Raw genomic sequence first — 26,481 nt, 5'->3', positions numbered from 1 at the left:
GTGCATATAGAAGTTTATATGGGATATAAAAATGTAAGATTGTACGACTTTAAAATTGGGTCTGAATTTAGTCTGCACGTGCTGGTCCCATTTCTCCTCTATTTAATCTCACTTCAGCTGAAGCCTATACCTGATCTTGATATTGTATGCAACCACATGAGTGATGAGTAATCTATAATAATACAGTTTTTTTTCCACAATAATGCAGGTTTTGTCTGTCCGTATTTTTCTGATTTGGTTGGTGGGCGGAGCCTGGCATATGTGGGGCCAGTGGAGGACTGGAGCATGTGATGCATGCACGGCTGTCAGCGGTTGGTGGCAGCGGGGGAAACTGCTGTACATGCACAGAAACCAACGAGCAGAAATAAATACTTGTCCACAGAACACTGGCCAAATGAGAAAGTTGCTCAAGGGGTAGAGAGTCTGGCTGCAATCGTGCACTCCCATCATTGGATGTAGTAATTTGAAATATAAGAACAAAGAATATATTTCCTTAAAATTGGGTCTGAAGTACATCCATGTGTCTTGAACCTTGTGATATTGTATGCGTGCCAATGCAGGCAATGCCATGCACCTTTAAGAAGCTGCATAGTGACATCACCATCTGTAAGGCTGCAGGATAAAAGGTACAGCCTCCATGTTAGATGTTGACTATTGCCTGTGATCCCTACTGCAGATGTTCACTGCTGTCTGTGACTCTGTATCAGTAAGACTTTATGTATACCTTATGGGTCAGGCATATAGTCAAGTAATCAGCCTGTGTAACTGTTAGGACCCAGGCTAGATCAAGGCCTGTGCAGAGCTGTATATAGTTGTTGCTAGTAATAAACTTCATGTAATTGTGTTTGACCAGAACGCTAGTCAGTCTCAATATGTTGCTTAGCGTAAGTAGCATAGAGACAGGCCCCTTGAGGTCTACATCATGACCCTCAACATATATGGTGGCAACAAACTGTAAAAGGCCGTGACAAACCTCACTTCTGACCTTGACTGCCTGTGTGCAAAAACACAAGAAATAACCTATATATTCAAAGAAATTCAGACACTGATAGGACAAGCTCAGTTTGCAGAATACGTAAGTTGGTATGACAATAAAGGAAAAAAATTTCATCTGAGCTGCATTAGCAGAATAAAACAACACCCTACACATTATTCCCTTCCTCTCTTCGTCTTGTTTTAAATCCAAATTTTTCAAAAGTATCACCAACATTCATAAAATATCACAAAGCCAAGAGCAAATCGAGGATTTATTTTTGTAAATCCCTGATTAATGGACCAATTACAAAAACTTGAGTTTGAGAGTGCAGAGCAAAAGTTTCAAAAGAGGGCATCATACCCACATGCAGCCCAAAATACTTGTTTTTACAGGACAGCTACAGCCAAAATTGTGCTTAAAATGTGATTGCACATAAAAATACCTATGACAACTGAAAATTAAGGCAGAGTGCAGCAGCTTCGTGCCACATTTACAGTCAGTCATATTAATGGTAAATGTTACCCGGATCCAGTGTCCAACCCTTAATGAGGGCCACTGAGTTCAGTCCTTGACCCAAACCAGCCCTAGGAGGGCTTGTCCTCACTTAAGTGCTGGAAACTTTTTTTTATAAACAGTGGCAAAGGTGACTGTGTGTCCATTAAAGACAGATGCAGATGAGATAATGGCGAATAAGGAAATGGCAGACTTGTTAAATGATTACTTTGTCTTAAGATAAGTCAAATCTCCTGGACATAATAGTTTTCAACCAAAAAATTAAAAGAAATAGTTGAGTTATGCCTTTGGATTGTAAAATTACATGTGACACTCCATTATTTAAGGAGGTAGGGAGAAAGATATCGATTAACATCAGTTGTGGGAAGTTATTGAAACCAGTTATCATGAATGGAGTTATCATGGATGGAGTTACTGAGCACCTAGACAAATATGAACTCATCAAAGGGGTTTATGAAAGAAAGGCCATGTGTGACTATTCTAGTTGAATTTTTTGAGGCAGTCATGAGCATGGCGGGCAGGGGAGAGTCAATGGATATTTGCGGACTTCCAAAATTCCGCACGAGAAGTTATTAGTAAAAGGTTAAAGTACACCAAATCGGACGTAAACTTGGGAGATGGATGACCAAGAGTAGGGGAAAAAGGAATCTTCTGAGTGGTGAGATGCATCAGTTGATATTCCCCAGGAATCTGGAGCATAACCAGTATATTATTATCATGTATACTATTCACCTGGATGAAGGAATTGGGCGTTGTATAGCCAAGTTTGTAGGTGACACTAAATTAAGAGGCTGATTTATATTTTAGCCATCTGCTGCTTGCTCTTGTTGTATATAACATAGCATGCATTTCTTCTACTATTTTAATAATGAATGGTATATCTCTGAGGCAACCTTGTAATCTGAATGGTGCATATTGGTTTCTGCATGGCAGTATTCTAAAATTAATGATGCAATGATGATTGAAAATAGAAGGAAAACAAAGTTTATAACAAAATACCAACAACAGCCCATTCAATTTTTTTTATTCATTCTTGGGTTGTGAGCATCACAGGCAAGGCCAGCACTCATCATCCATCCCTAAATGCCCTTAAGAAGGTTGTGAAGCTCTACCTCGAACTGCTGGAGTCCATGTGGTGTAGGTACACCCAGAGTGATGTGAGGTAGGGAGTTCCTGGATTTTGATGCAGCAACAGTGAAGGAACGGCGATATAGTTCCATGTCAGGATGGTGCGCGATTTACCGCTGGTGGTGTTCCCATGTGGCTGCTGCTCTTGTTCTTCTAGGTGATAGAAGTCGTGGGTTTGGAAGCTATGTCGAAGGAGGCTTGGTAGGTTGCAACAGTGCATCTTGTAGATGTTTCACACTGCAGCCACTGTATGCTGGTGGTGGAAGGATTGAATGTTGAAGGTGGTGGTAGGGGATGCCGATCAAACTGGCTGTTTTGTTCTGGATGGTGTCAAGTTGCTTAATTGTTGTTAGGGCTGCATTCACTCATAGAAGTGGAGCATATTCCATCACACTCCTGACTTATGTCTTTTGAATGGTAGACAGGGTTTGGGGAATCAGGAGGTGAGTTATTCACTGCAAAATTCCCAGCCTCTGTTCAGCCCTTATAGCCACGGTATTTATTTGGCTGGTCCAGTTCAGTTTCTGATCCTGAAAAGGATATGAAAGGCTCTGTAGAAATGCAAGTTGTTCCTTTCCTTATTCTCTGTCAGTTTTTCTTTCTCCCCCAATATAGGAATGTTAAATGCTCGCAGTAACATATGGATTGAATCTGGATCCCTTTTTTGTATGGCTCAGCTATTGACTGTCTTAACCCAATGAGCCACAAGAGAGTTTTCACTCCGACATTGCTGACAGCTACAGCACAGTTGCTTTTCATGAGTCTAACATTCTTGTTTCATTCCTCTTTTTTTCTCTCTCTCTCCACCCCCCACCTCCCCTTCACTTTCTCCCCATGCAGCAGACGCACCTGATGTGTATATTGTGGAACGGCTGTTTTCCAGCAGCCTGGTGGTCATTGTCAGCCTCTCGACACCACAGAGGATGAACGTTTATCATTTCAAGAAAGGGACTGAGATTTGCAACTACAGCTATTCCAATACCATCCTCACCGTTAGGCTGAACAGACAGGTAAGAGGGGGTCACAGCCCAGCGGGCAGTACTGTTAACTTCAGCTAGGTCACCCATACCCTATAGGTAATAAGAAAAATCAGAGACTGAGATAATGGGGACCACATTCCAGTAATATACAGAATATACTTTATAACATTCAGGCTGCAGGTCAGAAGCACCCTGTATTAAGTGGCTGCCCTTTCTCAATTGTGAGATTGTTTTGAATAAGCAACAGTATTGGTAGTCAAACAAAATGCTGGGAATTAAAGTGAAGATAATTTAGTACCTGTTTTGGGAGAGTATTGACCCTCCCAACACATTTTGCCCATTTACATTTTACCTGGCACTGTTCCCTAACAACCAAAGTTTTTATTTTTAGCTACAACTAACAACAAGGGAACGTGATGCTCACACTTGATTGCATGCTTTAAACATAAGGTTCAACAGCAAGTGCCTTTAAAGCAGACGTGGCTTATAAGTTCAAGAGCCAAAACAATGGTATACTATCAGAGCCACAAGTGTTAAATATAGTGCACAAGACTGCAACTACCATTAGTGCAAGTATACTTATGCAAGAAGGCCATCAGTGTGACTTTTGAGCTATTTTCTTGAAAGCAGGATTGCACAATGTTCCACTTCTCTCTTTGCCCGTCCCCACCATAAAGCTATTATTTGCTGAGTGCTAGCATTCTCACCTTTGACTTAACCCCACTTTGGGACTTGAGCACAAATCTAGCCTGAGACTCCAGTGCGGTATAGGGGGAGTACTGCATTGTCAGTGATACCAATTTCAGTTGAGACCTCAAGTTTAGGCCCTGTCTCCCCTCTCAGGTGGATGAAAAGATGTATTTGATGAAGAGCAGGGGAGAGCTCCCTGTGACCTGGCAAACATTTGTCTTATTGCTGTTTATGGAATCTTGCTGTGTGTAAACGAGCTGTGACATTTCCTACATTACAACAGTGACTATGCTTCAGAGTAATTCACTGGCTTAGAAACACCTTTGGGAATCGTGAGGTCATGTAAGGCACTATATTAATGCAAGCTCTTTCTTTCTCATTTCTTTCATTCTCCCCTCCCTTCAGTTGTCAGCAGCACTTCATTGATTTTGTAAACCTTAAGCAGTCTCTGTACTCCAGGTAACAACAAAAGGATTCCTTTATGCTGTAAGAGCAGGGTGCACACTGCAGGTCTATGCTGATGGTACATATGGTGCTAATTCCCTATTTGCTACTCGGTAATCCAGAGCCAGTTCACAGAATCACAGAGTGCAGAAGAGGCCCTTCAGCCCATCGAGTCTGCACCGACATCTGAGTTCTTGAGTCAAGTGTGAGTGGCAGCTGTCACTCCCTAATATAATATACTCATGTTTTCCAGTTAAAATGTAAGTAGATTACTTTGAGATTTAATTCAAAATGTGTTTGTTAGGCCAATCAGAATTGAGGGAAGACTGGCTGCATTATTATTATCTGATTGTGTTATTCTGTACCTCCCAAAAATTGGATAATCTTACATAGAAATTACAACACAGGAAAGAGAAGCAGGCCATTCAGCCCAAACAGTCTGTGTTGTTTATTGTCCACACAAGCATCATGTATTGCGATTGAATGTGTAGCAGCAGCTGCACAGCAACAGAATGCCATGTGCAGGCTCAGGTTCTTGAAAATGCTGTTTCTCAGTTTTTTTTTACAGGTACCATGCTAATCGAGACCAAAATTATCTAAACCCCCAGGTTATATTTAACTCTTATTTTCCCACTACAGAGGCTGATAGTTTGTTTGGAGGAGGCCATTTACATTCATAACATCAAGGACTTGAAGTTACTGAAAACCATTCAAGATATACCACCAAACCGCACAGGTGGGTGAAAATTGTTTGCAATCAGTAACCGAATATCTGGACTCAAGATTCCAGAAGGCGCCTTCGTGTCACTACAACCTAGCTATGGCATCAAGCATGTAAATGAGAGAATTTCAGAAAATATACAACTTAGAAACAGGCCATCAGCCCAACTGGTCTCTGCTGGTGTTTATGTTCCATTCAAACCATCTCCTGCCTTTCTTTATGTAACCCTGTCAACATCACCTTCTATTCCATTCTCCAACTTCCCCTTAAATGGATCTAGCCATTCATCTCAACTAGTCCATGTGGTCGCTCGTTCCACATTCTAATCATTCTCTGGGGAAAGCCATTTTCCCTTGTCCCCTTGCTGACTGCATATATTCTGACCTTAGTCATGAGTTTACTATTTAAAAATGACTGACACAATCAACTGACCGGCTGTTTTTTGAAATGCAGTCGCAGCTATATTTTGAATCTTCTTTATTCCAATGAGGAGAGATAGCAACTTATAAAAGAAAATAATCTGCCACTTGTGGCATTATTCTCAGAAGAAGTAGAAAAGTGTAGCAATTTCCTGGGCATAGTATTTTTGCCTTTGTCAAAGCTGTGATTATATTTAAACCAAAGTAGCTTCCAACAGCCACAGTTGTACTCAATTCAACACAGCAATAGAACAGTGCTTTATGCACTATTATAATTAGGCTTGAGCTGTTGTTTGGCAATATGGGTGAAGTTTAATGTTGTTAGTGAAAGGTAAAGAAAAGAGAATTTTGAAGCACAAATGATCTGGCTAATGTTTAATCCAAATTCAGGGCTGTTATCCATAATGTCTGAAGTCCAGGGCAGCAGTGGCTCACATTCTTATAAAGCTCTCCTGCTTCTCCTGACCCCACAAAAATAATTTTAATTCTTACCCTTTTGGGCCTCTCTTCTCTTGCCTGCCAGGTTTAACTGAACAGAGTGCCCATGACGCATGCCCCTACAGTATCTGCTTTGTCAGAATCTAGGGCTTTCCTCTCTGTGTAGATATATCAGCTGGCAACCATTTTCTCTTCTTTGAATAAGTCTTTTATGTGAGGGAAGTGGCAGAAGGGAAGAAGATGGAGGTAGAAGCAGATGCTTATAATGATACATGCACAGAAACCAACAAGCAGAACTAGATATTTGTCCACCAAAAGAGAGGCACTTTCCAAAAGAGAAAGGGGCTTGAGGGTGAGAGAAAGAGAGAAAAATGCTCTCAAAGTGAGAACAAATGAGAGAGGTGGAATATTTACCTACAAAACACATGCACATAATGCAGGTTCACTAATGAACTGGAGCCCTCAGCTTGTTCTTATTGTCATATCGGTTTGAATGACCACTGTGAGCAGTGAAATGCCTCTAATTTAATGCCTTAGTTATTAGAAATATGAAACAGAAGTGCAATTTCAGCTACATTGAGTGCAGTTAAAGCAGCGGGGCAGAAACAGCTCTGGAGAAATTCACAACCATAATCTAGACTGGCACTTAACCGTGTGAATGCTGCATTGTAGATGGTGCTTTCGGGAGGGATGTGAAACTGACCCAAACTGAGTGTACGGGTGGATGTAAAAAAAAATCCCATGGCAGTATTTGAAGACTTTCAGTGGAGTTCTCCTGGTGTTCTGACCAAATATTTATTGCTCAACTAATATAACCAAAACAGATGAACTGCTGTTTCTCCCATTGCTGTTTGTGGGACCTTGCTATGCAGAAATTGGTTGCCATGTTTGTCTACAACACATCATTGATTGCATTTCAGAAGTAATTTATTGGCTGAGAAGCAATTTAGTGACATCCAAAGCTATGGGCAGTGCTAAGTGCTATGTTGATGCAATTTTTTTTCTTTTTACTTAACATTAGAGTGGAGTGAGAATGTAAGACTGATTGTTTCACATCCCACTCTGCTATAACAGTTCACTGTTATATCCTTTTAATGACACATTTGATGCCATGCATTTATGTTTTCACTATTGCACTACCTTTCTGACAAGGACAACTCTGAAGCTATTCATGCACCACTGTGAATGAGCCTGATGTTTACTGTGTTCCCACTTTGTTCTGTTAGATTCATACTTTATTCCGTTCATTCTGAGTGCATGAAGGACAGGGATGTAGCATCACTAATGCAATATCACATGCTGAGCATTGTAACGTCCTGTTTTGTCTGTTCTTCCCAGGTCTCTGTGCACTTTCCATCAATCATTCCAACTCCTATTTGGCATATCCTGGCAATGCCACAATAGGGGAGATAGTGATTTATGATGCAAATAACTTGGTGAGTCTGTACTTTGCGGGTAAGTGGGTGACAGTAATGGTTGCATTACAACTTAACTGAGGAATGAACTAGTGAATGGCTGTCACTTATTTTGTTTAGCTGAAACAGGTACAATGTGTGTACATGTTCTTTCTATCTGCAAAGAACAGGGTCCTGTGTATTAATATATGTAGCTTCCAGTACATGTAAATGCACCACACTGAAAGCCTGACTGACAATCTTAAATTGATTCAGCGTAATTCTTAACATGGTGCGATTATTTAGCAAATGTTGTCCAATCGTGGAATCACATCTAATGTTGGATTCTGTACTTTGAGTTTTGCAAGCACGGGCTGATCGGTTACAGTCTGTATCTTGCCCGTTGCAAACAACAGAAGGGACATGCTGTTTGATCCGCCAATCTTTAGGACGTACGATCTATATACCTAGCATCACATTGGTACCAAAATTCATATACCACATTATTCATTTGTGTGATAAGCTTGACAGCAGATCATATCAAACAGCATGTCCCTTCCATTGTTCACAAAGGGCAAGGTACAGCCCATGTTTGCAAAACTCAAAACACAGTGTCCAACATTAGATGTGATTCTGCAATTGAGCTACATTTGCTAAATGATCCTTAGTGTGCTAAGAATTACGCTGACAACCAGTTTAAGATGTCAGTCAGATGCAAAGTGTGGTTCATTTGCATGTACTGGAAGCTACATATATTAATATACAAGGTCCTGTTCTTTGCAGACAGAAAGAACATGTATACATATAGTGCCTGTTTCAGCTAAACAAAATAAGTGACAGCCATTTACTGGTTCATTCCTCAGGGCAATACCTTGACCAATCCGAATCAAGATGCCTGGTTTAAATGTCAAACGATGCTTGGCAGTTAACTGTCAGTTACCATCAACTGGTGCATTCTCCATGGCAATGCCTCTACCAATCAGAGTCCACTTGCAAACCAATCAGCATTCTTTTCTTCTACAGTATAAATTTTTGTTTCCCTTACATTGTATGATTCCAAATTGTCCTGATGAGTTCAAGATGAAAAGATTTGACAAAATGCCTCTTTCTTTTTATATTAGCAATACTCAAGTTCTGAATACCAAACAACTAATTATTAATGAAACGAAGCCAGGTGTCATCTGTGGTTCAATGGATAACACTGTCATCTCTGAGACAAATGGTTGTGGGTTCAAGTCGCAGTCCAGAGTTTTGAGTACATAATTCATGTTGATAGTTCAATTCATTAAACTGAAGCATCAACTACCCTCTCAGCTGGATGTAAAAAGAGAATGAATAATTCAAAGAAGAGCAGGGAAATTTCAAATATTCATCCCTCAAGCAACATTACTATAACAGATTACCTGGTCACTTATCGTTTGTGAGACAAATTGGCTGCCACATTTTTATACAACTGTGATGGCACTTAAAAGTAATTAATTGCCTGTAAAGAAAGTGTTTTGGAGCACCCTGAGATCACAAAAGATGCCATATAAAGGCACATTTCTTGTTTACTGAAAATTTGTGCCCAATCTGAAATAGTAATTTCACTTACTAAATTCTCTGCTTAAAAACTGTCCAGCTCAAACCATCTTATTTTAATTAGCTGTCATTTATAGCTTTTTAATGTGATTGTTTTAATAGTCAGCTGATTTTTCTCATTTTCTTCTAACAGCACAGTGTTTCCGTAATCCCTGCACATGATGGTCCACTTGCTGCACTGACCTTCAACTTCACAGGTTCAAAACTGGCAAGTGCCTCAGAAAAGGTATTATAGAATCATAGAATGGGTACAGCACAGAAGGAGGCCATTTGGCCTGACATGTCTGTGCCAGCTATCTACAAATGGCCTTCTTCCAATTTTGTTTTTCCTCTTCCAACTTTTTGTCCTGTTCCATGCTAACCTGAACCTTATGATACTATGATCACTGTTCCCTAAATGTTCCTCTATCGACAATTAATCCACTTGGATCATCACAGAACCAGATCTAACAATGCATCTTTTCTTGTTAGGCCAGAAACATACTTATGAAGAAGTTTCTCCAGAACACACTTCAGAGACTCTTTCCCCATCTTCCTTTTACACTAGTACATATTGGAATAGTTACAGGTCCCCCATTATCACTATTCTATAATTTTTGCACCTTCTGTAATTTTCCTGCATATATGCTCCTCTATATTGTTCCCACTAAGTGGTAGCCTATAAAATGCATCCAGTAGTGTACCTCTATTGTGTCTTAACTCTATCCAAATAAATTCTGTCTTGACCCCTTTCTCCAGAACTGTAATATTCTCCTTAATCAATAATGCCATCCCCCCATCTTTTTTCTCTATCCTTCATGAACACCTGTATCCAGACATATTTAGTACTCAGTCCTGCCCTTTTTTTTTGTGTCCAGGTCTCCAGTATCACCACAACAACATAATTCCATATTGCTATCTGTGCATGCAGCTCATCAACCTTATGAATCAATAGAGTGTGACAAATATATATGCACAGTAAACCTAATTTGGACCCAATTGCATTCTCTCTTATATAAAAACAAAAAACTGTGAATGCTGGAAATCCAAAACAAAAACAGAAATACCTGGAAAAACTCAGCAGATCTGGCAGCATCGGCGGAGAAGAAAAAGTTGACGTTTCGAGTCCTCATGACCCTTCAACAGAACTAAGTAGAAATAGGAAAGGGGTGAAATATAAGCTGGTTTAAGTGGGGGGGAGAAGGGGGGGGTTGTTGGGACAAGCAAGCAGTGATAGGAGCAGATAACAAAAAGATGTCACAGACAAAAGAACAAAGAGGTGTTGAAGGTAGTGATATTATCTAAAAGAATGTGCTAATTAAGATTGGAGAGCAGGACGAGCAAGGTAGGTCTAGTGGGGGTGGGGTGAAATAAACCATGGGTGGAATACATTTAAAAATAATGGAAATAGGTGGGAAAAGAAAAATCTATTCGTTGCTCCCAATGCGGTTTCCTCTACATTGGAGAGACCAAACGCAGATTGGGCGACCGCTTTGCAGAATACCTTCGGTCTGTCAGCAAGAATGACCCAGACCTCCCTGTCGCTTGCCATTTTAACACTCCACCCTGCTCTCTTGCCCACATGTCTGTCGTTGGCTTGCTGCATTATTCAACGTAAACTGGAGGAACAGCACCTCGTCTTCTGACTAGGCACTTTACAGCCTTCCGGACTGAATATTGAGTTCAACAACTTTAGATCTTGAACTCTCTCCTCCATCCCCCACCCTCTTTCCGTTTCTTCCCCCTCCCTTTTGCTTTTTCCAATAATTTATATAGATTTTTCTTTTCCCACCTATTTCCATTATTTTAAATGTATTCCACCCATGGTTTATTTCACCCCACCCCCACTAGAGCTACCTTGCTCGTCCTGCTCTCCAGTCTTAATTAGCACATTCTTTTAGATAATATCACCACCTTCAACACCTCTTTGTTCTTTTGTCTGTGACATCTTTTGGTTATCTGCTCCTATCACTGCTTGCTTGTCCCAACAATCCCCCCTTCTTTCCCCCCCTCCCCCTTAAACCAGCTTATATTTCACCCCTTTCCTATTTCTACTTAGTTCTGTTGAAGGGTCATGAGGACTCAAAACGTCAACTTTGTTCTTCTCCGCCGATGCTGCCAGACCTGCTGAGTTTTTCCAGGTATTTCTGTTTTTGTTTTGCATTCTCTCTTATTCTGACCCCATCATTGCTGTCCTTGTTTCTTATTGCTGTCCTATTTGTCTTTCCCAATCCTTTCTGCACCTTGTTTCTCCTTTCAAATGCTAGATCCTAGTTCCCATCCCCCTGCCAAATGTGTTTAAACCCAACAGCATTAGCAAACTGTCCCAAGAGGACATCGGTCCCAGCCTCTATTGAGGTACAACCCACCTGGTCTGTATGAGTCCTATCTTCACCAGAACTGGTCGCAATGTCCCAGAAATCTAAAGCCCTCCTCCAACACTCTCTCCGACCACACATTCATGTGCTCTCTACACTCCTGTTTTGATAACTAACTAGCACATGGAATGGGATTAATCCAAAGATTATTACCTTTAAGATTCTGCTTGCTATTGTCCTTCCCACGTCCCTAAACATATTCTTCACTGCTTAACTATCTAATTGTGAATTCTTTGGCTCCATTGTGATTTTATTTTACTATATGAGATGTATTGTATGCATTCATCATAACAATTATCACCGGATGATTCTTAGTGTGTATCAAACAGCCACCTCTCAAATCAATAGACCAAAGTTAGAATTTTGATTGGATAAAAATAAATTCCTTTCTTTTAAGGTAATTTCCCCCACTGAGGTAGATTCAAAAATACTTTTCCCTTCTTGCCTGTTGCAGTTATCACTATACCACTGAATGCTGAATGTGTGGCAGTGGACTGCTATTAGTCTGTGATAGATCTCTGAAACCAACTGCAGGGGCACCTAGAGTTAGATACCACTCTGAGCATAGGGAAGAGAGTCCCCTGGTGAGCCCTGGGGGAAAGAGAGCCCCCCACCCCCCCCTCTGGCTCCCCCATGAACACCAGGGTGAGAGAGTCTCCCCCAATGAGTGTGGGAGAGTCTGTCATTTTCCCTGCTTAACAATGTTCACACACTCTCAATTTTTTTCAACTCATCCATTAATGATGAAGTTCACCTGAGGTTTTTAGGTTTAATCCTATGTCCCAGTTTTCCATTCAGCAGCAGGATTTTATCAGCCCTATAGTGCTAAACAGCTCAGCATTTCCATCCAGTAGTATTTTAGGTGCTGAGTAAAGCTTTTTGTGACATTATAAGATTTAATCTTTTCATATTTTATTCTGTTTCTGGGCTGCCTTCCAGCCTGTATTATTATTGTGTGGAGCTAATTGCTAAAAGCACATAAAAGTAGCAGAGGGCGGTTAATTCTCATTTCCCTTTCTTTGTGGAAACATCTGAACTAGGTTCAGGAACTCTTAATGTTCGTTTTTGCTAATTTGGCATTTCATTAACACAGTCAGACTTCCACATAATTAAGGACTTCAGCAGTTTTTCTGCTGACACATTTTTGATTACATTTGCCCTCAGTTTTAGACACTTGTGTGAATGTCAGAATGATTTTATCACAAATGATTCTGTGAGGACTGTTAATTTGTTAGTGTTATCCAACTTGTTGGAGTTTGAAAGTAATGCAATGTTGCAGATTTGAAGTTGGATTGAAAACAATTGCAGGAGATTTGGAATAGTCAGGTTTCTGATTTTTTTTTAAAAAAAGTTTGACTGTTTTGAAGTGCTGAATGAGGTTATTGCTCTTATGCCCTATACGTGGTTGTAAATTGCGGAGCTTCACTCACTCACTGAATATTCTGCAGGGTACTGTTATTCGTGTCTTTTCCACGCCTGAGGGACAGAAACTCTATGAATTCAGGAGAGGAATGAAAAGGTAATTTCAGGCATGGGTTCGAAAAAGTAAAGTGATGACAGGCTTGATTCTATTTTTCTTGTATATGAGTAGAATAAAAAAGTAAATGTATTTTATGCTTGGCCTGGCGAGCCTGTGCACAGCCAGCTCTTTGGTCGGTGTCATTGCTATTTTGTGCTGGCTGTGAAAGCTGTGTCCCTTCCTTTGTGGGGAATAGTCTGAACTGGGTTTCAGCAGCTTTCCTGAGGTGCGGAACTTTAGACGTGGAATAATTCTGGCCTTGGATCTCCCATTCAAGGAGCAGCATGCTTTTAAAGCATTAAAGAAATTGCTTTTTGTAATTTCATTCCAGGTCCTCCTCCTGAATTCTTCCAAGGTGGATGCTGTCTAAATGCTATCCATATCCCCTGCAGATTTTCAATAAGTAGGAAGTAATCGTATGATGTGCAATGGGTCAGACTGCTTCAATGGCTCAGAATATTTATCCAGCCAGTAACCAAACCAGATACGCCAGAGAAATTGGAGCTTTAAGCCCTGGTTTGTGCTGAATTAGCTCATCTCATCTGAGCGTCACCTCTGTTGACCTCCGTGTCCCTGGGTTCGGGTGCGGTAAATCTGCCAAACCTGATTGATGTCCAGTGATCATCTCACCCCAACCTCACTTTCTAGAAAAGCACATCTGTGACATCTGGCTGACGTTGGAGCAGCGGCCGCCCGCTTCGATCTCTCCACCCACCCGCTCCAATCCAAAAGTGGGATCTCAAGGCTTGTTTAAAAAATAAGATTGTTTTTATCAATGAGAAGTTCACTGCTAAGACAGCAACCTGGGGATATTTCAAAGGTACACTATTCCCTCTAGGATCAATCGTCATTATCGTTGGAGCTTCTGGGACGTTTGCTAGGCCTCAGCAGATCATGTGTCACCACCAGCTGTGGATCTACTGAGGTTTTATGAATGTGGAATGGGTAAAATTTCCCATGGAATTCACGGAATGTTTTTAGACAGACCCGTCTTTAATGTAGAGGGATACACAGGAGATTCACTGTGGCCTTGATACCAGAATTCTGAAATGTATCACTAACAAAGTGGAAACCCACAGATTTTACCCTAAATTTTTGTGTTCATTCAGGAATGTCCGACTTCCCCTTTCTGCCCCAGGTATTTTGGGTGATAGGTTGTTTTGAAGCTGGCATTGCACATGGGAGTAATTTCACTCATCACCACATTCATGCCCTTTATCTTTACCACATTGTGATTATGCTGCAGTGTAATTTTTCTTCTCCAACAGGTATGTAAATATTGGCTCCCTGGCTTTCAGCAGAGACTCCCAGTTCCTGTCAGCATCAAGTAATACAGAAACTATTCATATCTTCAAACTTGAACAGCCCAGCCAGAGGTACAGTAGTCCTTCAATATGTTCCCTACTGAGCCAGGACTAAACATTTAATCATTCACATTACTTTCTGTCGGGCAGTTTGACTGCTAGTGAGGGCCAAGACAAGATTGCTATAAGTTGTTCTTTCAGCGTAGGCTCTGCTATACACGTTCAGATGTTTTATGCCTGATTCATTAACTCTGTCATCTTGTTTACACCATGTCTCCAGATTTGAGCAACGTTATCACCTCTCAATCTTAGTGCAAAAACAGAGATTTGCATCAGACTGTATAAATAGTCAATCTGGATATCTGGCCACTTCAATCAAGAAAGTACTAGCATATGTATGCAGGGAATTAATGTGAAATTAATTTAATAGAAAGATTAAGCAAAAACGAACTCTTGGCAACACCATCTGAGTCTTGAGTTAATCTGCCTGTGTTCCTGTGAGAGTAATTGTTTAAGTGCTGACTGCATGTGCTCAACACTGGCAATATAAGTAAGGGAGATCCGTACAGAATCAGATCACCAGTAATTATAAGACATGACCACCTACATCAGCAATTTGTAGTTCTCTTTACTTGGCTGCTAGGTGCTGTGCTGTCTCTGTAGGTGCCTAAAGAGACTCCTCTATCACACATAGAGGCAAAAGACCATCTTGTTACATGGTCATCTCACTCCTGTTGACTGTATGCATATGTTGACAATGGATACAGACAATAGGCAATGACAGAATTGGTCTTGTCTGCATTGGATCCATGTTCACCACGCCTATAAACACTTCATTGTTCTGGCTTCTAGATGATTTGGGCAAGATACCAGAAAGCCATCAATAATCAGAACTATCTACTTTTGGAGGAAAGGGAGTAATTGGATTGTAGAATCTTAGCACAAAGAAAGAGACCAAATGGCCTGTTGTGCCAGTTCTGGCTTTTTGAAAGAGCTATCAAGCTGGTTCCACGCCTCTGATCTTTCCTTATACCCTGCAATTTTGTGTTTGAGTATGTCCAAACCGTTTAGAAAATTACTATTGAAGCAGCATCCATGACTGTTTGAGGCACAAAAACTTGCTGAGTTTAAAAAAAAAACTCTTCCTTTACTCCATGGTTCCTTTGCTAGTTATCTGAATTATGATAGAGCAGATGAACACATGCTTGGAGAAATGACGAGGGAGGGAGGGAGGACTTTACATTCTTGGGGAGTTCTGCAGGGAGTTGGGACCTGTACAGGCCTCAACAAAGCTGGAACCAGTGTCCTCTTGTGAAGGTTCACTAGTGCTATGGACAGGGTTTAAACTAAGGCGGGGGGTGGTGGACACCAGGATGTAACATTAGAAAGGGGAAACAAGATGCACAAAGGATTGGGGGAAACAGAGCTACAACACAGGCATCTACCTGACAATGAGGAAAATTGCTCAGGTATGTCCTGTACACAAAAAGCAGGACAAATCCAACCCGGCCAATTACCGCCCCATTTGCCTACTCTCGATCATCAGTAAGGTAATGGAAGGGGGTCATCATCAGCACTATCAAGCGGCGCTTGCTTAGTAATAGCTTGTTCACTGATACTCAGTTTGGGTTCCGCCAGGGTCACTCCGCTCCTAACCTCATTACAGCCTTGGTTCAAACATGGACAAAAGAGCTGAACTCCAGTAGTGAGGTGAGAGTTACTGCCCTTGACATCAAGACAGCAATTGAACAAGTGTGGCATCAAGAGCCCTAGCAAAACTGGAGTCAGGGGGAAAACTTTCCACTGATTGGAGTCATACCTAGCACAAAGGAAGATGGTTGTGGTTGTTGGAGGTCAGTCATCTCAGTGGGGATGTTCGCTGATAATTGCACAATGTTCAGCACCATTTGTGATGATTCAGATACTGAAGTAGTCCATGTCGAAATGCAGCAAAACTTGGACAATATCTAGGCTTGGGCTGACAAGTGGTAAGTAACATTTACACCACACAAGTGCAAGCCAATGACCATCTCCAACAAGAGGCAATCTAACCATCACCTCTTGATATTCAATGGCATTACCACTATCAACATCCCGGGGGTTACGATTGATCAGAAACTGAACTGGACTAACCATATAAATACTGTGGCTAGAAGAGCAGGTCAGAGGCTAGGAATCCTGCAGCGAGTAACTCGTCTCCTGACTCCCCAAAGCTTGTCCATCATCCATAAGGCACAAGTCAGAGTGTGATGGAGCACTCTCCATTTGCCTGGATGAGTGTAGCTCCAACAAGACTCAAGAAACTTGGCACCATCCAGAACAAAGCAGCCCGCTTGATTGGCACCCTTTCCACAAACGTTCACTCCCTCCACCACTGACAAACAGTGGCAGCAGTGTGTACCATCTACAAGATGCACTGCAGAAACTCACCAAGGTTCTTTTGGCAGCAGCTTCCGAACCCACGACCGCTACCATCTAGAAGGACAAGAGCAGCAGACACATGGAAACCCCACCACCTGAAGTTCCCCTCCAAGTCACTCACCACCCTGACTTGGAAACATATTGCAGTTTTTTCACTGTCACCGGGTCAAAATCCTGGAACCCCCCTCCCTAACAGCACTGTTTGTGCACCTATACCACATGGACTGCAGTGGTTCAGGAAGGCAGCTCATCCCCAGCTTATGGGCAATAAATGCTGACCTAGCTGGCGACACCCACATCCCGTAAATGAATAAGTAGCACATTATTGGGTGGGATCAAACTAAGAGTGAATACAAGAAGGTCTAAGATAGTTTGGCAGTGCATGTGTGTAAATGCATGAATCTTAAATAAAGTTGGTGAGCTGCAATTGCAAATTGTCACATGAGGATCTGATGTTATGGTTCCAAAAATGGACAGGATTGGGTACTAAATGTGCCTGGACTTGGGGATAAAGATGGGAAGGAAAGATGGCAGTATTTATTAAAGAGAATATTACAGTACGGAGACAGCGGATGTTCTGGAGGGGTCAAGGACAGAATTTATTTGGTTTGAGTTTAAAAAAAACAATAGAGGTAGCATTACACTACTGTGTATATTCTGTAGGTCACCAACTAGTGGGTAGGATTTAGAGGAGCAAATTTTCAGGGAAATTACTGAGTGGTGCAAGAAAGTAGTTATAATGGGGGACTTAAATTACCCTAATATAAACTCGGATGGTAATCGTGTAAAGAGAAGAGAGGGGGAAGAATCACTGCTGTGTTCAGGAGAGCTTTCTTATCAGAACGTTTCCCACCCAATGAGGTTGCTGGATTGGGTTCTGGGGAATGAGGTGGGTCAAGTGAATCAGTTGTCATTAGGGAAACATTTAAGAAACATTGATCGTAGTATTATACGAACATTATAAATTAAGAGCAGGAGCAGGCCATTCGGCCCCACAAGCCTGCTCCACTATTTGATAAGATAATGGCTGATCTGGCTGTGGCCTCTACTTTCCTGTCTACCCCCGATACCCTTTGACTCTCTTGTCAGTCAAATATCATAACATTTGGATCAGCTGTGGAAAAGGACAAGAAGCAGTCTAGAGCCGTCTAGAGATATTTCATAACACTCAGCAAAGATACATTCCAGTGAGAAAGAAAGACTCTAGGAGAAGGATGCACCATCAGTAGCTAACTAAGGAAGTTAAGTATCAAATTGAAAGAAAAGCATACAATTCAGCGAAGATTAGTGGCAGGACCTAAGATTGGACAGAATTTTTAAAACAGCAAAGAATGACTAAAAGTGTAATGAGGGAGAAATTAGAGTATGAGAGAAAGCTAGCTAGAAATATAGAAATAGTTAAGAGTTTCTACGAGTATTTAAAAAGGAAAGTAGTAATTAAAGGGAGGGAGTTGGTCCTCTAGAGAACGAGTCTGGGGAATTAATAATAGAAAATAAGGATATGGCAGAAGCGTTGAACAGATATTTTGTGTTTCTTTATGTAGAAGACACAAATAGCATCCCAGAAATACCTGTAAATCAAAGTGTGAAAGGGAGGGAGGAACTTAAAACAATTACCGTCACCAGGGAAAGGATACTGAAAAAACTATTAGAACTAAAGGCTGGCAAGTCCATAGGACTTGACGGCCTGCATCCTAGGTCTGAATCTTCTGGTCGGCGTGTGGGGGCGGGCTCTGCTCTCCGATGCATAAAATGACGCATGATGACGTCGGGCGTGCGTCCCAACGTCACTGCGTGTCATTCTGATGTTCAGTTCGGCGGGCGCGCTCTGAAGTCGGCTGCGCGCCTGCCAAACTGCCAAAGGTCTATTGAGGCCATTTAAAAACTAATTGAAGTAATTAACAGAGCTGCCTGTCCAACCTTAAAGTTGGCGGGCAGGCAAGAGCCCAGGTGGCCTTCGTATTTTTCATGGAACCTCATCCATAGGCGGGATGAGGTTTCATGAAGGCTTTATTAATTTAATAATTGTTTCATGTGAAGTGATAAACATGTCCCACCTCATGTGGACAATGTCACATGAGGGGACATGTCTGAATTATTTTATTTTATTTATCAAATTGTTATGACTTTCCTTAATCTCCCTGAGGCAGCTCCGTTCCTCAGGGAGATTTCTGCGCTGTTTCACGCACATGTGCAAAAGAGCACAGGCCCTGACTTTCCCTTCCCCCGCCCACACAGGTAGCACTGAGCGCTTCCGGGTGCATGTCACGCTGGCGGGCCTTAATTGGCCTGCCCACGCAAAATGGCAGGCGCCCAGCAGGTGGCAATCACCCGCCTGTGCCCGCTCTTGCCCAGCCCGCCTGACGGGGAGAACATTCTCCCCCTAGGGTCTTAAAATAAATGGCTACTGAAATAGTAGACGGATTGGTTGTGATCTTTCAAAATTCCTGAGATTCTGGAAAGATCCCATCAGATTGGAAAGTAGTGAATGTAACTCCTCTATTCAAAAAACGAGGGAGACAAAGCAGAAAAATACAGGCCAGTTAGCCTAACATCAGTCATAGGGAAAATGCTAGGAGCTATTATTAATGAGGTTATAGCAGAGCTCTTAGAAAATCTTAATGCAATCGAGCAGAATTATCATGGTTTCATGAAAGGGAAATCATGTTTGACTAATTTATTAGAGTTCCTTGAGGAAGTAACAAACAACATGGTTAATGTAATGAACCTGTGGATGTGTTGTACTTGGATATCCAGAAGGCATTTGATAAGGTGCCACATCAAAGGTTACTATGCAAAGTAAGAACAAAGTGTTGGGGGTAACATATTAGCATGGGTGGAGGATTGGTTAGCCAACAGGGAGCAGAGAGTCGGGATAAATTGGTCATTTTCAAGTTGGAAAGTTGTAGTTATGGAGTGCCACAAGGATTGGTGCTGGGGCCTCAACTATTTACAATCTGTATCAATGACCTGGATGAAGGGACTGAATGCATGATTGCTGAATTTGCTGATGGCACAAAGATGGATAGGAGAGTAAGTTGTGAAGAGGACATAAGGAGTCTGCAAAAATGATACGGCTAGGTTAAGTGATACGGCTAGGTTAAGTGAGTGGACAAAAATTTGGCAGTTGGAGTATAATGTGAGCAATTGTGAGGTTGTCCACTTTGGCAGGAAGAATAAAAAAGCAGAATATTACTGAAATGGAGAGAGATTGCAGAACACAGTGGTACTGAGGGATCTGGGTGTCCTGGTACATGAATCACAAAAAGCTAGTATCCAGGTACAGTAAGTGATTAAGAAGGCAAATGAAATGTTGTTGTTTATTATAATTTGGCGTTTATTGCAAGGGAACAGAATATAAAAGCAGGGAAGCTTTACTGCAGTGGTACAAGGCATTAGTGAGACCACATCTGGAATACTGTGTACAGTTTTGGTCTCCTTATTTGAAAGAAGATATAGGGCAGCATTTTCCTGTCAGCAAGTGGGGGGCGGGGCCCGCTCACTGATACGTAAAATGACACGTGGTCCAACGTTGCTGCACGTCATTTAGATTTCCAGTTTGACGGGCGTGTAACCGAGTCGGCTGTGCGCCCGCCGAACTGTCAAAGGCCTATTAAGGCCATTTAAAACCTAATTAACTCAACTTAATGAGCTGCCCGTCCAACCTTAAAGTTGGCGGGCAGGCGAAGAGCCCAGGCGGCTTTCGCATTTTTCATGAAACCTCATCACGGGCGGGATGAGGTTGCATGAACTGTTTTAAAATTAATAAAAATTTATATTTATTCTTTGACATGTCCCAGCTCATGTGATAGTGTCACATGAGGGGACATGTTTTAAAAGCTTAAAAATCCTTTATTGAAAAGTTTAACACTGAAACAAATCTCCCTGAGGGGGAAATTTCTGGCCATAATTGCGTTGGAAGCAGTACAAAGAAGGTTCTCTCAACTCATTCCTGGGATAAAAAGCTTATTCTATGAAGAAAGGATGAGCAGGTTGGGCATATACCCTTTGGAGTTTAGTAGAATGAGAGGTGATCTTATTGAAATCTATAAGATCCTGAGGAGACTTGACAGGGTAGATAGTGGGAGAATGTTTCCACTTGTGGGAGAGACCAGAACTCGGGACACAGTTTAGGAATGAGAGGCCTCCCTTTTAAGACTGAGATGAGAGTTTTTTTCTCTGAGGGTCCTTAGTATGTGGAATTCTGTTCCCCAGAGAGCCGTGGTCATTGAATTTATTCAAGGCAGAGTTAGACAATTTTGATAGGCAAGGGGAGTCAAGAGTTATGGGTGCAGACAGAAAAGTGGAGTTGAGACCACACCCAGTTCAGCCATGATCTTATTGAATGGCAGAGCAGGCTTGAAAGGCTGTATGCCCTACTCCTGCTCTTAAGACCTAAGTTCCTATTGCAAGGGAATGAAATATAAAGATAGGAAGGTTTTGCCTCAATTGTACAGGGCATTGGTGAGACCACATTTGGAGTTCTGTGTACAGGTTTGGTCTCCTTAATTAAGAAAGGATATAATTGCATTAGAAACAGTTCAGAGAAGGTTCAGTCTACTGATTCCTGGGATGAAGGGGTTTGCTGATTCCTGGGATGAAGGGCTTATCTTATGAAGAAAGGTTTATCAGGTTGGACCTGTATCCATTGGAGTTTAGAAGAACGAGAAGCGATCTTATTGAAACACAAAATACTGAACTGACTTGAAAGGATGAATGCTGAGAAGATGTTTCCCCTATGGGAGAGACAAGAACTATGGGCACAATATAAAAATAAGGGGCCTCCCATTTAAGATGGAGATGAAATTGTTTTTCTCTGAGGATCATTAGTCTGTGGAATTCTCTTCCCTAGACAGCAGTGCAAGCAGAGTCATTGAATATTTTTAAGACTGAGTTAGATAGATTTTTAATTGACAATGGAGTCAAATGGTCTAGGGGGTATACAGGAAAGTGGAGTTGAGGCCGCAGACAGATCAGCCATGATCTTATCAAATGGCCAAGCAGGCACGAGGAGCCGAATGGCCTAATTAATTTGGGGTGGGCCAAATTCAGCAGGTTAGGATTTGATCCAGGTAAATTGGAATCCAAGATTAGCAGGCAAAACTGCAATCGAGCAATGGGTAGCCTTTAAAGAGGAGATGGTTCGGGTACATTCCCACAAGGGCGAAAGATAGAGCAATCAAAATCAGAGCTCTCTGGATGATGAAGGAAAGAGTGGATGAAATGCATCCTAGGATGCAGTGGTAAGTAAGGGTGCAAATTGCAGAGGTATTGGCCATCACCACCTAATCCTTCTTAGAGAGAAACTGCTCCCTTTGGGGAAGGGTCGAGAACCAGAGGACACAGGTTTAAGGTGATAAACAAATAAATGGGACATGGGGGGAGAATGCAGCGAGTGGTTGTAATCTGGAATGTACCACCTGAACAAGTGGGTGGAGGCAATTGATGCTTTCAAAAGGGAATTAAATAAGTACTTGAATGGAAAAAAATGTCAGGGTTTTGGGGAATGGATGGGGAGTGGGATTAGCTGGATTGCTCTTGCAGTAATGGACCAAATGGCCCTATTCTGTGCTGTAACCATTCTTTGTTTCTATCACCTACCCTCCTGCCAATGAAAACCGTTTTTCCCTTTTTTTCTTACTCTGTCAAAACGCTTCATAATTTTGAACAGTATAAAATCTCCCTTAACCTCCTTTGTTCCAAGTACAACAATCCCAGCTTCTGTAGTCTCTCCACATAAAATGGCCCACTTGTTGGTAGATCAGAGACACAGGCACCAATATTTACCTGGAGGAAGTTGGGGGAGAGTAAGTTTGCATTTGAGAAATCCTGAAGAGCAGGTTCCCCTCAAACACTGCAAAATTTAAAGCCTCTATTTCCCTTTGCCACCAGGCCAGCTGATGAGCAGCAAACCGGGAGGGAGGGATTGGAAAGGCAGGGGTGGAGAGTAGATTGGAGGCTGCAGCTGGGGAGTGGAGAGCAGGAAGGGAGAAATTGGAAAGATCGCAGAGGGATGCAAGGGGATTGAGAAGCTGGAGCGTTCAGCTGTTTGAGGGAAGCACTCCAATGGCGCTGGAAAGGTGCTTTACCTGCTGGTTCCAGGTGTCCTCATCTCCCTTTTTCGGTGCTGGGTTTTCCAAGACTAGGGAGACCCGGCCAGCCAGCCAGGGTTACAGCTAAACTGAGTCAAACTAATATCGGAGACTTTTATCTGAGACGTAATAAAATGTTTAAGTAAGGGATTTGTTTCCTGGGAGTGGAGTGGTCATTCCCCACACCCCCACCACAACCACACTCTAACATCCTGCCCTTCTCAAAACTGGAAGTAGGTGGGTTGGGTTCAAGTTTGACATTTTTAACATTTCAAATATCAGAGCTGATCCAAGCCCATCCATTTTTGATGGGTTAAAATTCCCCCCAACAGTAGCTGAGAGACATGAGAATACTTTGAGGAGTATTTGAAATGTGGAATATTGCAAAGGTGTAAAAGAGATAATGCAAAATATTCTCCCTTGCCCCTCTTACTGCTATTTTATAATATTATTCAACAGCAATATAAAAATTTTCCACATGCACTTTCAATCCCGAATCAGGCTTTTACAAGATTCCAAGCAAAAAATTTAAATTATTCAACTGATAACAATAGTTGCAGTTCCTGCACCCTTAACTGCAGGACCATTTTTGCTGCAGTGCATTTTTCCACCACATAGAGACACTACATAACCTTTTTTATTTCATCTGTTATCCTGCGTAAAACTGGGACCAATCAAATTGAGCCACACACCCAGTAACTGTGCTCATTTTTTTTAAGAGATTGTGCGATCATGTGCACAATTATAAAATTCCCTGAGACAGGCAACTTCCTGTCTCAACCTATCCTTGTTAGCAAAATATTAGAGAAAGCAAATCTATACAGGTGAACTCAAAAACAAATGTTCATATTTTCTATCAGTTGGTTGTCTTGTCATTTTTAATCTACATTGCCAGACTCCTGACGTAGAAGTATCACAGCTTATAATTTTTACTATTTTTTTGAGGCTTCTTTACCAAGACGCCTTCGTCAGCACCAGCCGAACTATGACCTTTTACCACAGAAGGACTAGGGCAATGCATGGCAACACCACCACCGCCTCCTAGTTACACACCACCCTGACTTGAAAATATATAATTCTCCCTTCATTGTTGCTGGGTCAAAATTATGGAATTCCCTCCTGCTGTGTTAGAGTACCTTCGCTAGCAGCTTCTCAAGGGAAATTGATGCTGGCCCTCTAAGTGACAGTCATATCCCGTGAATGGATAAAAGAAATTCCAGTTCCCCTAAACAGAGATCGGGCATAGCCTTTGAGTGGTTTCCCTGCATTCTCAGTCTGTTGGCTACACTGGTCTGTAACCAAACACCTTCCTTGACTCAAAGCTGCATTGAGCCCTTTGACTAAGGCAAGCGATTAGACGTTGTAAAAAGAGTCCTGCAAAGCCATTGGACAATTGAAAGGGAGACGTGCAAATTAACAGGAAAGTGAACATTTAATCCTGTGCCTTGATCATGGCCCTTATTGATGTTATAGGTGCATGCTCTTTCTTCACAATTTTATTCACCATTATGTGGAAAATGCCAAATGGCATTAACTCACTGCAGTATTATTACACGGATGTGACCTATCACAGTTTCTAAAATAGGTTTGACCTTATACTCATTTGCATTGAGCTGAAAAGAAAAATAATACTCATGTAATACAGACTGACATACATAATATCAAGTTTCTGCTCTCTGAAATGTGGTCTTGACTACAGCAGGCCCCAGGAGGAGTCTCCAACTTGGAGTGGATATATGGGGAAGATGTTTATGGCAGCCACTAACTACCTCCCTACCCAGGTATCGGGCATAATAAACCAGGATCGAGCATTTGCAACAGTACGTCTCAACTTCTCTGGGCAAAGGAGCATCTGTATGCTTACTATGTGAGTAAACATGCCAAAAACATAACTGGAGATGCCTGCTAAAGCTAGTAGTTTTTGTAACTGTAGATTATTAACATTTTAAGTCCAGCCTACTTGCTACAAGTAGTTTCATCCATCCACAGGGTAAGTGCTTATCGCATTAGTTCCTTATATATTCTACCTGTCACTAAAAGAAAATCCTAATATACGTTCCTGCCATTTGCACTATGATCCCACTTGAAATTGGGTAGCATCATTGAGGCAAATGTCCATCCCTGAGGTGTTGGCACCATGTGGGGCTGAAAATCCTTTAGGTTTCTGCTGGTTTCCTGTTATTACTCGGTCGTGCTGGGGTGTCAACGTTTCATGGCTGATGATTTGAGGTTTTAACTCCATTTTCCTGATTGCCCCCCCATTACCCTTGACTCCTTAGTAGATAACTCAGCCTTGAACATATTCAATGACCCAACCTCCACTGCTCTCTGGCATAGAGAATGCCAAAGATTAACAACCCTCTGAGAGAAAAATATCCTCCTCATCTGTGTTAAATGGGAGACCCCTTATTTTGAAACTGTGCCCCCTAGTCCTTGATTCACCCATGAGGGGAACCATCCTTTCAGCATCTACTCTGTCAAGCCCCTCTCAAAATCTTATATGTTTCAATAAGATCTCCCCTCATCCTTCTGAACTCCAATGGCTATATTGCTCAACTTGCAGTACTCTAGGTGTGGCCTCATCAATTCCCTGTTCAGTTGCAGCAAGACTTCCCTACTTTTATACTCCACCCCCCTTTCAGTAAAAATGGACTTGCCTTCTTAATTACTTGCTGCATCTGCAGGCTAATTTTGTTAGTCACGTACAAGGACACCCAGATTCCTCTATACCTCAGCATTCTAAGTCTCTCCAAGATTTCTTTTCACTGTCCTTGAGAGCTCTGTCATTCCAGTCCCCACCCTAAACATTTCCTGTAACTTTGCTCTCTCCCCAAGAACTCCCAATGGTATGGCATGATGGAAAGATTTTGTAGGCTAATTAGCAACCTACTTTGAAGCACATGAGCACTCACTTCAGTGGCCAACAAGTCCTGAAATGGGACCCGAACTTGGGGCCTTCTAGTTCAGAGGCAGGAGCACTACCAACTGAGTCACTCGGACTCCGGTAGTTGAAAGTGGGCACTACCAGTGGTGTTCAGACCAGGGAAGCAGCCAGTGGGGGATTTTAAAAGCAATTTATAGTCCCCACCCTTTCACAAGGGTCTGAAAAGGAAATTGTTGGACACAGAAGGGGTTGGTCCTGGGCAATCCTTCCCTTTCCCTAATGGAATCCTCCCCAACATTGGGCGGGGGGGGTGGGGTTAGCCGGGTGGTGCATGCTCTGAGCCTACTGACTGTATGAAGCAGACAGGCATTAGACATGTGCCTCAAGTGGTATTTGCTTTTGCCTGTCCCATGCAAATTCAGCCTTACCTGGAGATATTTCCGGTGACATCTTGCAGTAGGCTGGAGAAGAGTTTCTCAGGAGTTTGCTGATTTTCTTTGTGGTGTGGTTTCAATTCAGGTTTTCTTTCTCTGACCTTGAGTTAAACGGAGGAGAGAATTGTTTATTTTTTTGGCAGCTTGAATATCTGATCCAACATAAAACCATCAATAGGTATGAAT

At 41.9% G+C, this 26,481-nt stretch overlaps 1 protein-coding gene across 7 annotated transcripts in view; it reads left to right on the top strand.

The window, feature by feature from the left end:
• wipi1 (WD repeat domain, phosphoinositide interacting 1) overlaps positions 1-26,481 on the top strand; it is a 67,453-nt gene that overhangs the window by 25,068 nt on the left and 15,904 nt on the right. For 4 of the 7 annotated variants that reach the window (XM_078571074.1, XM_078571079.1, XM_078571080.1 and 1 more), the window contains 7 exons: positions 3,458-3,627; positions 5,371-5,467; positions 7,648-7,745; positions 9,418-9,510; positions 13,090-13,160; positions 14,429-14,536; positions 24,677-24,844. In XM_078571074.1, the coding sequence (XP_078427200.1) occupies positions 3,458-3,627; positions 5,371-5,467; positions 7,648-7,745; positions 9,418-9,510; positions 13,090-13,160; positions 14,429-14,536; positions 24,677-24,844 (805 nt within the window). The remainder of the gene's footprint in view (positions 1-3,457; positions 3,628-5,370; positions 5,468-7,647; positions 7,746-9,417; positions 9,511-13,089; positions 13,161-14,428; positions 14,537-24,676; positions 24,845-26,481) is intronic. The other 3 variants (XM_078571076.1, XM_078571081.1, XM_078571075.1) reach the window with 2 other exon arrangements.

This window comes from Cetorhinus maximus, chromosome 24 (assembly GCF_964194155.1).
Source record: "Cetorhinus maximus chromosome 24, sCetMax3.hap1.1, whole genome shotgun sequence".
Taxonomy (NCBI): Eukaryota; Metazoa; Chordata; class Chondrichthyes; order Lamniformes; family Cetorhinidae; genus Cetorhinus; species Cetorhinus maximus.
The sequence above is the reverse complement of the archived record's forward strand: the minus strand, read 5'-3'. Positions and strand labels throughout refer to the sequence as shown.